Consider the following 14807-nt stretch of genomic DNA (forward strand, 5'->3'; position numbering starts at 1 on the left):
GGTATTTATTTGTTTGTTTGCAGAAAGGAAAGTGGGTGTATGTGTGTATAAATTATATATATGTATGGTGAGGGGTACGTGAATGCTGGAGAATACTTACTTATACTATTATAACACATATAATTAATAATTCGGATAGTACATGTTAAAGAAGACACAATAAATCAATATATAAGATATACCACATAAGATAATCAATTAAATTATATGTTGCAGAAGCTACATATTTGATTATGAATTATATGGGTTTTATTTCCAGCCCATATGTGTCTGGATGATGATTTGTCCCATTCCCACAACTATTTATCCAACGCTTCTGCAGGTATTGACTGAAATAAAGCACCCTGTGGTATTTAAGGCAGAGTGGAAGTGCTCTGTGTGTGCTACCAGTAAATAAAACCGGTTTATAGACCTGTGTGTGTGCTTTTATTACCCCATGACGTCCAGTTGAAGATGAAACGGGCCATTGTAGGAACAGTGATATTATTCACATGAGCTGAGCTTATAGGGGAGACAGTGAGTGTAATAATTACATTTATATGTCCTTCATTTCCATAACTCTGACTAATATAGAATAGTTCAGACCGTAGTAGTAACATATATTGCATCTATAATATAGACATTAGCTTTAGGTTATGAACAAGATTTGTAAACCGTATATTAACAGTATAAACTACAGCTTCTTGATGGGGTTTCTACTTAAAAAGATATTCTTTTGTAGAAGTGTGGAAATCATCATTTTAAAATCAAATATTGCCTTAAAGTAGTTTGTATTGGTTTGCCTTATAGCCTACAATTCCCTAAAACAATCAGATACTGTATTAAAATGATAGATAAGGCATGGGTCTATAAAAGCTGTGGGAAATGTTCTCCCAGAAGATTAATTCAACTTACCCAGTGTTGCCATTTCATACCACAAAGATGCCAAATGAAAGGCAAATAATGACGTATGCCATGTAAATTATAAAATGTAAATGCATTCGTCTTTTTTTTTCTTTTTTTTTTGGTTGATCTAATTATAGATCATTTATCATTTATTCAGTTTCATAGATGACAGCGTTTATGTACGTTGAACCTGAAAATTACGACGTCGTAAATCCATCAGTTAGCGGGTGTCGTAAATGCAGCAAGTTTCACATAACATTGATAAGTATCCGAAATTCCCACTGTCATGAATGAAGCACGGTTAGGATTTTGGATATGGGCGGGGCTCAACAGTCCAACCGTGCCTTCCAGTTGTACACGCTGACAGCTGGCCCCGCCCCAAGCCCCTCACCTCTCCTCCTATTGGCCGAGCGGAAGGTCAGCTGCTGCGCCAAGGATGCACGTGCTGCTCCGCGCATTTCAAGATCAAGATGGCAGCCTCCGTGTGTCGGTGCTACGAGGTGAGACGACCATACATTATCCTTCACTGCAGCTCCTGAGTTTTCAGCAGATAATTTGACGAAGGGAATAGCAACGCACGGCTTTGTTAGTCGTCCCGTAGCTTCCGGTTACGTTGTTCGGATTCTGTATTGTGTTTTTTTACTCGGCGAAGAGCGCGAGATGTCCGTTGGAAAAGGCCTTGTTGCAGCAGGCTGACGGCAGGGTTCACCATGTTCTCTCCTACATGTCAAAGTCTAACGTTAATATTTCGTTTTACACTCTTAGCTAGGACGGTCCTTGTGTTTGGGGGCTTAAAACCAGGAACATTTGGGTGAAAAGTGACCCTTTGAGACTGACATATGTAAGCAGGGACTGACTCATCGCTTCAGTGACCGGCTGTTATAAAACACAGGCAGTTGTAAAAGGGTTCATGATGGTGGTATAACCGTTTGTTTAATAATGGCGGTGTTACATCGAAGTCTGTGACCCTTCGTATTCTGTGACCTGACTGGGAATTAAGCTATCACAGTTAATCATTGTTAGCTATGATGTTTAGCTCTTACCCAAACATTAGCATTCAGAGGGAGTCTCAAAGTTGGAATGTGTGATTGTCAGTGAATGTAAATCTGTGACCCTTCACACTCTGAGGATGAACTACCTGTCTATTGTTCTGCTGTCACTCCTATCACAATTTGTGACCATTTCCACAACAATCATCTAGGCACCACTTTATGTTACACTCCTAAAATAGTATGTATGAATGTAGTATGCCAGAAACATTAGTGACATTAAAGGTGAACTTCCTGCTTTGGGGGGGGTCACAGAGTCTGGTGCAGCAGCTGACTGCACACAGGAGTACGGTCACACAAATGTCATCGCTCATAGTTAAATCCTCTATGGAGATGCAGATGGCTGACAAATGTAAAGCATGTCTAAATATGTGTATTGAGAAGCTTGACTAATACAGATGCTCCAAAACATGTGTACTGCATGAAATAAGCAATTATCCCGTCAACTGGGCCCTTTTGAATAACTTGTGGGTCAAGACTGCAAGAGGAAAACATTAAAGTGACTTTCAAAAGGGCACCGATGACCGCAGCTTTAGTAACAAGTGAATCAAATGGCAGTGACTAAAGCGACAGTGAGGGCTCTGTTATGCTGCTTGGGGGTTGTCTCCTTCAATGAAAATAGTCACTGAATGGTTAGATCTCGACTGAGCTTTAATGTCAACACTTTAATGTGATTTTTGGACAAATGTATGAGACAGCGCTCTCCATCAGTATCAATCCTAACACTAAATTAGGTGATATCTTTTAAATGGAAGGTGTTCGTCCCTCCAGTGGAGCCTTAAGAAGATCTATACCAAGGAGCATTGAAGCTGCCCCGATGACTGTGTTGGACCACACCTCACTGAAACGTTTTGTTGACATTGCTTTTAATATGTCATCCATCTGTGTATGCTGTCAGAAAAGTTGCATATAATCTGCTGAAGGTTTTTAGCTAAGAAGCCTCGATGCAAATCTTCCCGTAAAAGACCGAAACAAATTGGAAATTGGGTTCTTTTAAGTGGAAACACTCCTCCTGTTTTTTCCTGCCTCCTTCCATTTTCATCCCTGCTCACTATTGATGGGGCCTGACTCATTAGTATCCCATTAACCACCTGTCACTCATTCTTTATCCACTGCAGTGTTGGCAGGGTTGATTTTTTGTACTTACCCTGACTCTTCATTACAGCTGGTTGGCAGACGTGCCTTAGCCCTCTGCTCCCGGCCTCTGGTCTCCTCATCATGGAGAGGAGACGCCTACAGGTTACATGGGAGCCCAGCTGCAGCCGTGCAGGTACACACTGACTGTTCACCTTTAATAACACATACTCATTGTTTGTGCAAATGTCAGCTGTTTATGTGACTTTAATGTCACAGATGAAGCAGGAATACGTGAATAACATACTCACTGTACGCATTCGTCTGTCTGTTCAACTAAAAGTCTTACTTTCTTTCTGCCTCATCAGGTGCGATATTCATCGGGGCGTAAAGGTTTCCTGGGAGAGTTTGTGGACAACCTGCGTCAGGAGTTCACTAAGAACCAGGAGATGAAAGACAACATAAAAAAGTTCAGAGAGGAGGCCAAGAGGCTCGAGGAGTCTGATGCTCTCCAACAGGCCCGCAAGAAATTTGTAAGAACGTTATTTAGGTTGTAGTATCTGTGATTTTATTATTAACAGTGTCTCTATGAGTCATGAAATGAAAGTGTAATTTATCTGCATTACTTGTTTTTTTTTATTTCCTTCTGTAGAAAAATATAGAGGCTGAGACAGTGAAGACTTCAGAGGTGTTTAAGAAGACCTTTGGCTCCCTGTCAGAAACTGTCAAGGAGGTAAGATGTCCTGCGCTGTGGGTGCAGATCGGCCTTTAGTAAAACTGTTGGACTTCTCTGTCTGATTATACTGTTTTCTCAATTATCAATACATCTTAAAGGTCATTCTTGGCTGCAACTATCAAATATTTTCATTTTCTGTTTTGGATCAATTAGTTGTTTTGGTCTACGTCTTGTTTCGTCCACAACCCAAAGATAAGAAAATAAACATGATTTAAAAATGTTAAAGACAGAAGAAAACATCTGCATTTAAGAGGCTGAAATCAGAAATGTTTGACTTTTATTTAAAAGAAAAAAAAAAGTTAATCGATTAGCAAAAAAGTTGGATTTCAGAGTGGACAACCATTTGATTAATCATTTTATTGTTGCAGCTCTCGTTTCCTTAATGTCTCCATTCCAAAAGTCCATGGCCTCAAATGTGGTTTCTGTAAAAGTGACAGTATATTTAACCTCACTGACTGTGTTGTGTTGGCATGCTGACCACAGGGTCTCGAGGAGGTGAGTCGTACCGACATCGGGAAGAAGATCAAGGAAGGTGTGGAGGGCGCAGCGAGGACGGCCATGCACTCCGCTGAGTCCGTCACCAAAGGTGGAGAAAAACTGGGCCGAACGGGTGCATTCAAGGCCATCTCACAGGTGAGGAGAGACAACATAACATCCACAAGTTTCCAAGATTTCACCCTTTAAATGAGAGCCTCTCTGGAGGAGTAATACATGTTGTCTCTGTAGAGTGTGGAGACCATGAAGAAGGAGATAGATGTCGGTGACGCAGGGCCTTACAGAGCTCCCTCTCAGCTGAGGAAGAGAAGCGATTTCTCCTCCAAATCAGCTGACAACGACTCCCGAGTGTTTGAAGCCAACGAGTGAGTGATGGTTGGATCTAAAACTCCACTTCCTGTTAACACATCTTCTCTTGGACAGTGTTTGATCCCTGTTAATCCATAACTGCACTAATGATGGAAGTGGTTCTCTTTCTTGTGTTTCGTGTTGCAGAGAGGATATGGGTGTCGTGCTCCACAAGGACTCAAAGTGGTTCCAGCAGTGGAAGGACTTCAAGGACAATAACGTAGTTTTTAACAGTAAGAAAATCCCCTGGATTTATTAGCTCAGATACTGTGGAATTAATGTTATATCACAGGTCACCTGGAGTATGCACATGTGTAGTTTCCTTTAAAGGCAGCAGGTGGCGCCAGACTCTGTCCAGTAGATTTCACAGTAAACTAATATAGCTCAGGTGCCTGTGTGCAACCACTGATGCACATTTTATCCTCCGTAATGACAGAAATCATTAATATTTGATGTCAGATTATCGATCCTCATCAGTTTCCGTCCTGTCGTTTCCTTCAGGGTTCTTTGAGATGAAGATGAAATATGATGAAAGTGACAACGCCGTCATCAGAGCGTCCAGAGTGGTGACTGACAGAGTCACTGACTTCTTAGGTACAGTAATGCTCCATCACAAGATATAAAAGGTTTATATTTGATAATGCTCCATTCATGGTACTGAGTGAGCTCTGATGGTTGATGCTGTTGGTGTTTTTTTTTAGGCGGTCTCTTCTCTAAGACGGAAATGTCCGAGGTGCTGACGGAGATCGTGAAGGCGGACCCCACCTTTGACAAAGACTCTTTTCTCAAACAGTGTGAGAAAGACATCATCCCGAACATACTGGAGGTAAACGGACTCCTCGTCCAGCTTCTTCTGCTCTCTCAGCCTCTTTAGTGGAACACCCACAGGCACTGAGCTAAGTAGATACTTATTGATGAAGGTCTTGCTTCAGTAAATGTGAACTTTTACTCCAGAGCAGAATTGGTAAATTAATTTGTGACTTCTCCTGTTAGAGCCAGTAAAAGCCAGGCTGCAGCTGTCAGATTTTAAAGCAATTTCAGCTGCAAAAGACATCATTCAAATGATTAATGGCAGGAAACACTCAGTGTGTTACAAAGTTACAATCATATCATCTTGAAAAGGGGATGGCTTGTGGTTTAATGAAATGAAGAACTGGGGCCTCTTTTATATTCTCGTGCTTACAGTAGATTCATAAAAGATGCTGAGTATAAAAAACTCAAGCAGGTTCTAAGACTCCCAGGTGTAACTTAAACACCTGTGATTTATATTTCAAATCAACTTCAGCTGACAGCACCTGTCTTGTGACTTACCCAGCACAAATAAATGTTGAGGGTAACAGCTGACCAAAAGAGGCCCCTGTTGATGTTTAGGCTACAAGACAAGATCTTAACATGCGACTGTCTGGTAAAACAGTGACTGAAGCGTAATTAAATTACACACAGAATAAGTCAATTGTACTTTTTCAGCTGTCTTGAAATACCCCTCTGTTGTAATCAATCATCAGTAACAGTGTCACCGTCCTTCCTGCAGGCTATGATCCGTGGAGAGCTGGACGTATTAAAAGACTGGTGCTATGAGGCCGTAAGTTCAATGCTGCAGTTTGATATTTAATCAAGTCGTTGTGTTTCATCTCCCCAAGTCCCTAAACATCTCAAAACATAATTACTGAGGATAAATGCTGCCAGGAGACGTGGTGTAGTGCTCTCTGTGTCTGTTTTTCAATGTTCTTGTATACAGCTTTTGGTAAAATGCTTAACTGTCGCCTGGCATTTGTCATCATGTGTCGTGACCAACGTGTGTGTTCTGCTGCAGACGTACAGTCAGCTGGCTCACCCCATCCAGCAGGCCAGAGCTCTGGGACTCCTCTTCCAGTCCAAAATCCTGGACATTGACAACATAGATGTAAGTGATTCACACCCACCATCACACTTCTTGTTATACGCACCGTGTTTTGCAAATTTCCTCACTTTAACCTTCTCTCTGTTCAGCCTTTTCCCTCGTTATGATAATTCAACTTATCACTTATTGTTTCCTCGCCTTTTAATAAACAAAGTTTCTGTAGAAAGCTGCAGTTACTCTTGTTCTGCGTGTTCCCCTCATTTAATTTGTCTGTACGTTGCAGCTGGCGATGGGGAAGATGATGGACCAGGGCCCGGTGCTGATCATCACCTTCCAGGCACAGGTCGTCATGGTGATCCGTAGCCCCAAAGGAGACATTGTGGAAGGAGATCCGGTCAGTAAACTCATGATCGTAGGGAATCTAATAGAAACACAGTCATTTCAAGGAAGTAAACAACTGAAAATTAGATCAGCGCTCTGCAACAAATGTCACTTTCCCATCTGTCAACATTACTTTAAATATAAGTGTTAATCATCTTATATGAGTATTAACACGTTGCATTTAGTCTGTCTAGCGGGTTGCATCACGCAATCCTCATTACAAGCCAAATCAGAAAGATACTGTAGCTCTGAAAATTGAACTTAAGTCTGGGGAAAACCATCCACCCTCTCCACACTGTCCCTCTGTGGCTGACCCTCTGCTCTTCTCCCCCTCCTCAACAGGGGAAGGTCATGAGGATGATGTATGTGTGGGCGTTGTGTCGTGACCAGGAGGAGCTCAACCCCAACGCGGCCTGGAGACTCCTGGACATCTCCGCCTCCAGCACTGAGCAGGCCCTCTAGGACGAGGAGGAGGAGGAGGAGGGGGGACGCAGGTGTAAAAGGTCGATACAGGATGCACTAACTGTGAAGACGGGCAGGAGATACGAGGATGTGGCCGGAACACATGCACGTGCTGATTCACACATATATACCATCAACATTGGAAGGCAGAGTGCGTCCGTGCTCCTGTGTCACGCCAGAGACTGCAACCTCACACACTCATATTCGGTGTAAAAATATGCATCAACATAGAGACAAAATACCAACATATAATATATCAATAGGAAACTGTGCTTCCACCAATATGTGTGTGTCGTTCGTGCCTCAAGGTGGAGTGTGAATATAGAACATTTACATTCATTTGAACAGGATGGAGCCAACTTTTTTTCACCGACTGGCTAAAAGAGGAGCCTGTGTTGTTTCCCCCCTTTGTTTCATCCAGTGGTACGGTCCATACTGGCCTGGTGGCTACATCAGAGATAAGAAGACAACATCAGCGGAGAGAAAATGGACAACGGGACTGTGATTTTAACCCTTGGTCACGAGACTGTAACTGGGTTTGAAGCTAAACACTGACTTTGTGAAGTAACGTAAACAGAACATTTCAAATTTGGGCAGTGGGACGGAGCCTGTCGCAGCAACCAGTATATCTCAGTGGGACGGATAAAAGGGGCAATCCACCAATTTGATTCAAAGTCTCAGATTGGGTTTGAGACAAAATTCAGCTGTGGTGGTTTCTACAAGGTTCCCGCTGGCTTTCACATGGGAAAAATCCTAACAGATACAACAGGGATCGACCGATCATCAGCTTGGCCGACCGTCAGATCAGAAATGTTGCATTTTTTCTGATTATCAGAATTTGTTTTTGTTTGTTTTTTACTGTTTTTTTTTGTTGTTGTTGTCCTATTTCCAACAGACAGAATTCATTTATAAAATGAGCTACTTTTGTCTGTAGTCACTCACTCAGCATTCCAGCCACAACGGTCTGATTGGTTACATGTCCAGACTGAATAATCTGAATCTGCAAAGTATCTACTAACTAAAGTTATCAAATAAATGTGGTGAAGTAAGTAAGTAAGTACAAATGTAGTGAAGTGGAAGTATAAAGAAGCAGAACATGGGAATATTCAAAAACAGCAATTGTACGTTTTTACTCTCCATCACTAGTTATTTAAGATATTAATTATTGGTCACCTTTTGTTTTTGCCCTAAAACATTGTATCGGTCGATCCCTAGTGTACAACAAGTACGATGAAGTTTAAACCATATATAATATGATATGTGTATGCCGGGGTCATACTTTCATATATGTGCTGTAGCTCAGAGAGCCCAGTATATTACAACCTGAGAAAACTATGAAATGCAGCATGTTTTGTCAGGTGGCGGTGCATCGGGGCCTCCAGTCTCTGTACAGTGTGTACTACCCTCAATAAGAAGAAATGTATTGCATCCACAGCTCTTAACCTCGTTGTAAATATATTAAATGTTGAGCGCTGCTTTCTGTGTAAGCTCGGGTGGGACCACTTCCAATGCGTCATCATGGCAGCTTTATTGTTTTCGAGGAACATTTGCCATCTCATGTTGCACGTTGTTCAGCTGTACAAACACGTTTGGTTTTACTTTTATGTACGCGGCTTCTCAGCAGGGCAGTGCTGGAGATGAAGACTTGAATGAATGAATGAGTGAATTACCAGACTGTTGTGTCGGCTGTGTTTAACATTTATTCTGTGTGTCCATGTGGGTCTCTGTTCACGTGCCGCTGGAGACTGAACACATGGTGATTGTACTGTAACTGTTGATCTAATCTAAATCTAACACTCAGTCCGGACTCCACGTAGAGATCAGATCATGTCCTCATCAGAGAATGGTTTAATTGAGATTTTCTACACAATTCACACACACGATTCAAATGAAGAGGTGAACAACTGAAGCAGTAGCTGCCATTCTTGTGACCCAGAGGACGAACACTTTCCACATTGGACACTTCAGGAGCCGTCCTCCAGCTGAAACGTCCTCTTTTAACACAAAATGCACTTTCATCATTGGAAATTAAGGTTGTCAAGACACTAAATCTTTCAACATTACTGTGTCTTCATCAGAGTTGGCGAGAATAGGTTTCTCGCTTCATGTAGGACTGCGCTGCATTTTTATCCCACATTTTGATAGAGTGTAAATTCAATAAACAAATCCAAAGCGGGCAGCGACACAGACGCTTTTGACACTTTTTTAAAAATCTGGCTTTAATCCATAGCTGTGAGGAGAAGACGGTGAAGGCTGTCACCACGGGGACCTGTTTATGTTTCAGTTCAGTCAAACTGTGTAAAAGTACAGGTTAACCAATCAATGCATTTGCTGCCTCTGTTGTGCTTAAAGGGATTTAGGTTGAATCTAAGACAGATAGCAGCAGCTGTAATAACAAACTGTGCAGCACGCGCAATAGTAAGGGTCAGCAGACAGCGGTCGCAGGTTAGCACTAGTTATCTTTCTCACTTGAGTGCAAGAAAAGAAAACTTGGGTCTTATGGTCAAATAAAAAGCAGAATGGTGCTGAATTAACCAAAAGGAAAAGCACAAAATGGATAAGAGGCAGAATAGAAATGTTTATATTGCAAACAGTTAAAGTCGACCTAGATCACACGTGCAGTTGTCATTAGATAGCTGGTTGAACATTGCTTCAAATCTACTGGACAATGAACCCAAGGGTGGGAGTCGTCCTAGTCATTACCTGCGTGCTAGACTCCGCATTTCAACTTTAACAAAAGTTAAAAACAAAATAAGTACAAATACAAGAACATCTCAAGCGTGATAAATATGAGAAACATTACAAGTAAAGTAATTAATTAGTGCCAAAAGGTAAAACATCAGAAGATGACAGAACACTGACCTCTGAGTTACAGGGATGAAAGTTCAGAAACATTCATCGGTCAAGTGTGACAAATCATAGGAAGCGTGACAAACTCAGTTCTTCTTTAATGCCACGGGCCTCTGCTGTGGTCAGAGTGTGAAACAGCAGTGAGTTGATGCTGACACACTCTCCAGGAGAACTGTAAAGATGCTGCAGAGCCGTGGTTGGCCTCTGCGTAATTTCAGGCAATAACATCGTCCGTGTTTTGTCCAGTTTGCAGTCTTATGTTCAGATCTGTGAGTCTTTAAAGCTCTTTTTGTCGGACCGACGTAAACCAGACCAACATATAAAACAACATGCACACTACTGCAGTGAATGGAGGATTTATTGAGGTGTTTTATACCAGTAGATGGATGTTAAAGAACTGAGAACAGTTGGAAAAAAACCTGTTGGTTGATGAGACAGCCAGGAGGCAGCGTGAGGGTGAAGCAGTCCGTCTGTCTGACTGCAGAAGTGGATAAATGTCATCAGTGAAGGCAGAGCTGATACTGTCGGGTCACTTAATGTTGAAGGAAAATTATTTCAGTATTCGGTAGAGGAAGTGATCAGTTAAGAAGTGGTGGTCGCTCTTCTATCAGGGAAGTTACATGTTGAGATGTTCCTGTGGTTTCGTTTATGTTGGACCAACAATAAGATCTTCGAACGCGACGTCAAGGTTTCACGCTCTCCTAGAGGCGGTGAAATCATCACACCACTGCTGTATCACACTCTGAACACAGCGGAGTGTCTTTAATGAAGAACTTGTCATACTTCCTGTAATTTGTCACACTCGACGGATGGCTATTTCTGCTCCTGGCGTACTTTCATCCTTGTACCTCGAGCAGAGGTCAGTGTTCTGTTGTGTGTTTCGATGCCTTTTGGCGTTGATGAATTACTGTGTTTGTAATGTTTCTTGTATTTATCAACCTTGAGAGGTTCTTGTATGTGTTCCCTTCGCCGTTTTAACCTCAACCAATTTTCTCACGGCAGCTGCACGCCTGAGCCAGCTTGACTCTGATTGTTCGCCTCACGTCTTCATCCACTCTTATCGACTCTGATGAAGTAACGGCAGTGTCGAAAATCTGAGTGTTTAGCAGCACCTGATTCAGGAAGATGTGCGGAGAACCTTGTTTCTAAAGTTCACCACTGTTTGCTCCACATTGAGGCCACAGTTGTATACACCCAGTCAAGGCACAAACATGCTCCAGCCTTTAATAAGTTCACTGGATAAAATCTGTCTGTTAATTTATGCGATCATTTTTCTTTATATTTAATCAGAATAAAGATAAATCCTTCTGAATGGAGTAGATCGGTTTGCGTGAAGTGATTACAGATGTCAGAAAAATAAACTGCGTCAATAATCGTTAAGTAAAGCACGAGGTTAGCTTGAAAAATGATCCTTTTGTTTCCAGATTTTCCCTTCATCATCGTGGTGTTTATGCACTTTAAAGTGTCCCACTAAGGTTTACAAATTACACCTGTCCTTGACCTTAACATTCGATATTTCACCTTTGAGTCGAGCAGAATGAATTCATTTCTTTTTCTATTTTTACCCAGTAATACGTCGGCCTGCAGAATAAAGAGTGCTGTTTAACGACTTGCTCCGTCCAGGCTTCCTCACAGTCAGCAGCTTTGTATGCGCTGTGTATGTTCCTGCTCACAAGAGACAATTAAACTCTACACGTGTGTGTTTGTGTGTGTGTGTGTGTGTGTGTGTGTGTGTGTGTTGTTTTCTCATTTCAAAGCTGACATGCTTTGATAGATGTCCATGGATCTGGCCATTGACACTGGTTGATAAACCTATAGATTTGGTAGTGTAGGGATGATAGATCAGGCTTTAAATAACGCGTGCCTGTAGATTCACACACAGGGCCGATATATAGGAGACCTCATCCCACAGCTGTCTGCTGTGATGAATGACCGGCGACGTCCTTATACTAACTAACCTCCTCCGCTCGCCCAAAGTCCACTCGCCTCTCTTGACTAAGACTATAACCTGCTGATATGTGAACAAACATCAGCTCCTGCAGCTAAATTAACTTTGATTCCACGTTTGGTTTAATTTCTTCGTGTAGCACAAGTTACCAGTCAAACATCTGAATCACAGGATATACATTAGTATGAGCGTCCATGTGGAAAGAGTTCATGTTTCTCCCCCTGAGCAATGAGCATGCTTATTGTATGTGATTGAATGGAGATGGATGGGTGCATTAACACAGCAGCCTGGGAGCGGAGGAGACCTCGGAGGCAGTGCAGTGCTTTCCTTTCTCTCCCTCTCTAGTTATTACAGTGTGTTCCTGGTGACACACCACGCTGAACCCTAACCTACATAATGAAAGGCTTTTCAGTGTTGTGTATGCAGCTTCAGACCATTTTGCAAGCAGATTTTTACACGGAATTTGCATGTAATAAGACCTATATTACTTTTTATTTGTTTCAGTCTGAATACACAGAATGTCTAAAAATATTGACCTGAGTGGCGATAGTGGAAGTCATATGTTTTTTAATGTCCTAATGTAGATAAGTTATGTTTCGTACATAATGATACCTAAATTACGTACGTTACATGGGTGGGTTTGTAACTTGAAGGGGCAATATGTAAGTAGAGTTCATAATCAAAGCAAACGGGCAGCATATCACCAGGGGAACCGCTAACTGCTGCTAACTTTAGCTGCCATTAGGTAATTAGCTCGGTTAGCTGTTTATCTAGCGGCCCATACTGGGAGTTCAGAGCACCAGAGAAGTATCTGCGTTTACGCCTTTAAGTGAAACTCTTACCAAAAAGCAACCAAGGCTTTATTTGTGATTGTACCCGAGTCAAACCTTCGTGTAAAAGCATAATTACGACGAAAGAGGCACTTTACCGTAGCACTTTATAGATTTACCGTAGCGTAGTTTCGTTTTCTGGCAGACAAAAGGTGTCGATCCCTGAGTGCGACCTAACAGGAAGGCTTGAGGAGCGGTCCACCGTTACTCTCCTGCAACATTATTCTCAATGCTCATGTTCATGTGTAGAGAGGGCTAGCTGGTAAAGCATGCTAACTTTAATAGATATCCCTGGTTTTAAACAAAAATACTTACATATTGCACTTCACCCAAGTAGTTTTCTTGCCAAACTGCAACCAACGATGAAGGTCTGGTTCATCATCATGCTGTTTATGTTGTCGTCATGTGTTGATTTATGATTCAGGAGTCTCTGGTAGTCGACATACTCAGTCATTTTGTTATGAGGATGTGTTGCTTCGATCAGAAAAATTTCATATATAAACACAAGTTCAAGTGACCCACAATCATTCCTCATGTGTCTCTAGGTTTCAGTAACCCAGATTCACCTGCTGACTCTGGGTCCAGATATCCTGTAGAGGTGACCTACGTCTGCTCCCCGGGCCGCAGCTTGACCTCCCGCAGCACCATCTGTAACAACAAGCAGAGTGATGGAAATGTTGAATTTCATAAGCTCACAGGTTGGAGACTTTTATCAATTAGGACCTCAGTGGGCGTCCTGCGGGAACACTGCTCAGTGTGATTTGATTATAAATCCTGTCAGGGCAGTGTTACAATCCACTGACTATTAATTAAACCTACAGGGAGATGCGGATGTGTACGAACGGCAATCTGTCCCGGTGTTTGTACCGTTTTAATTGTGTCAATTAATTATTTCTCACAGCGAGTGTCTGGAGCCGAGCCACAGGCGCAGCCAGCCTGATTCACCTGTTTTGCTCCACATCTTGATAGTGTGTTTCCTGCAGGTCAACAAAACATATGATGCATCTGATGTAAGATGTAACCAAGTCAGCTTATGCAACCTGCAGTAATGAAGTCTTTGTTGAAACTTTATCGAACTGAAAAAGGTTTAAACTTTGAAATGTATTATTTTAGGGAGCTTTTCATCATTAACTGTACATTAAATTTTTTGGTAAGTTTTATTGAAATTAAGCATTTTTTAAAGTAAATTCCTCGTAAAATGTTTGGAGTCAAGTCTTTACCTCCGTAACTTATGTGTGTCACTATGTAACAGCTGTTATATAAATATATATTTTTATATGTTTGTTATAAAATATATAGACTCCAGTCAGTCAGCAGACATACAGCTGTAGCGTGGTTATTTTAGATCACACTACCTTGCTCAGCATGACCCGCACTACTCTCTGATTGGATACATTATGCCTGTTAAGTAATGTGCATATGCAACTCTCACTATAGATTGAACAGGAGAGATGTCTCAGTCTTCAGCTACAACAGAGCGTTCAAAACACAGTGTGTAAAGAGATGCTACAGCGACGTGAAAGCAAAAGATAGTGTTTTTCGAAAATTAACGTATGTAAACTTGTTTTACTAAAACCCCAAAATAAAAGTATGAACCTGAAAATTAGCATTATAATGTTGCTTTAAGTGCTTAATGTTGGTGTTGCAAAAAATATGTTTATGCAGACTATATATTCTGATTTTATAATAATATCGAATGATTTGTTAACGTTGGAATTTTCCTCTCCCCTTTATCGAATCCAGTATCATCAGGGTCGAATTTCTACGTAAATATTTTTTATATCTTTCAAGGAAACTTTCTGAGAAATTAAAAGAAAGAGTAAACGTTTGATTTATGCTGTTTCAAGAAATCTCAAACAAACTGGTGGATAATTAGTGAATCCTGTTCTTATTTATTCTTCATAATTGT

General features: G+C 41.5%; 1 protein-coding gene and 2 long non-coding RNA genes across 3 annotated transcripts; all 3 read left to right on the forward strand.

The window, feature by feature from the left end:
* Positions 1-1300: 1300 nt before the first annotated feature.
* LOC115573056 (mitochondrial import inner membrane translocase subunit TIM44-like) lies at positions 1301-8944 on the forward strand. The gene is made up of 13 exons (XM_030403668.1): positions 1301-1385; positions 3100-3204; positions 3377-3541; positions 3661-3741; positions 4228-4377; positions 4471-4604; positions 4735-4820; positions 5089-5181; positions 5289-5413; positions 6119-6169; positions 6401-6490; positions 6711-6821; positions 7151-8944. The coding sequence occupies exons 1-13, from the start codon at positions 1356-1358 to the stop codon at positions 7268-7270; spliced, it is 1341 nt and encodes a 446-aa protein (XP_030259528.1). The 5' UTR covers positions 1301-1355; the 3' UTR covers positions 7271-8944.
* A 1110-nt stretch (positions 8945-10054) lies between these two features.
* On the forward strand, positions 10055-11726 carry LOC115573057 (uncharacterized). The gene is made up of 2 exons (XR_003982211.1): positions 10055-10979; positions 11123-11726. It is a non-coding gene; the product is annotated as an uncharacterized LOC115573057 (long non-coding RNA).
* Positions 11727-13208: 1482 nt separating this feature from the next.
* Positions 13209-14220, forward strand: LOC115573058 (uncharacterized). The gene is made up of 2 exons (XR_003982212.1): positions 13209-13596; positions 13800-14220. It is a non-coding gene; the product is annotated as an uncharacterized LOC115573058 (long non-coding RNA).
* The last annotated feature ends 587 nt before the right edge of the window (positions 14221-14807 follow it).

The sequence above is a fragment of the Sparus aurata genome, chromosome 21 (assembly GCF_900880675.1).
Source record: "Sparus aurata chromosome 21, fSpaAur1.1, whole genome shotgun sequence".
NCBI classification, from domain to species: domain Eukaryota; kingdom Metazoa; phylum Chordata; class Actinopteri; order Spariformes; family Sparidae; genus Sparus; species Sparus aurata.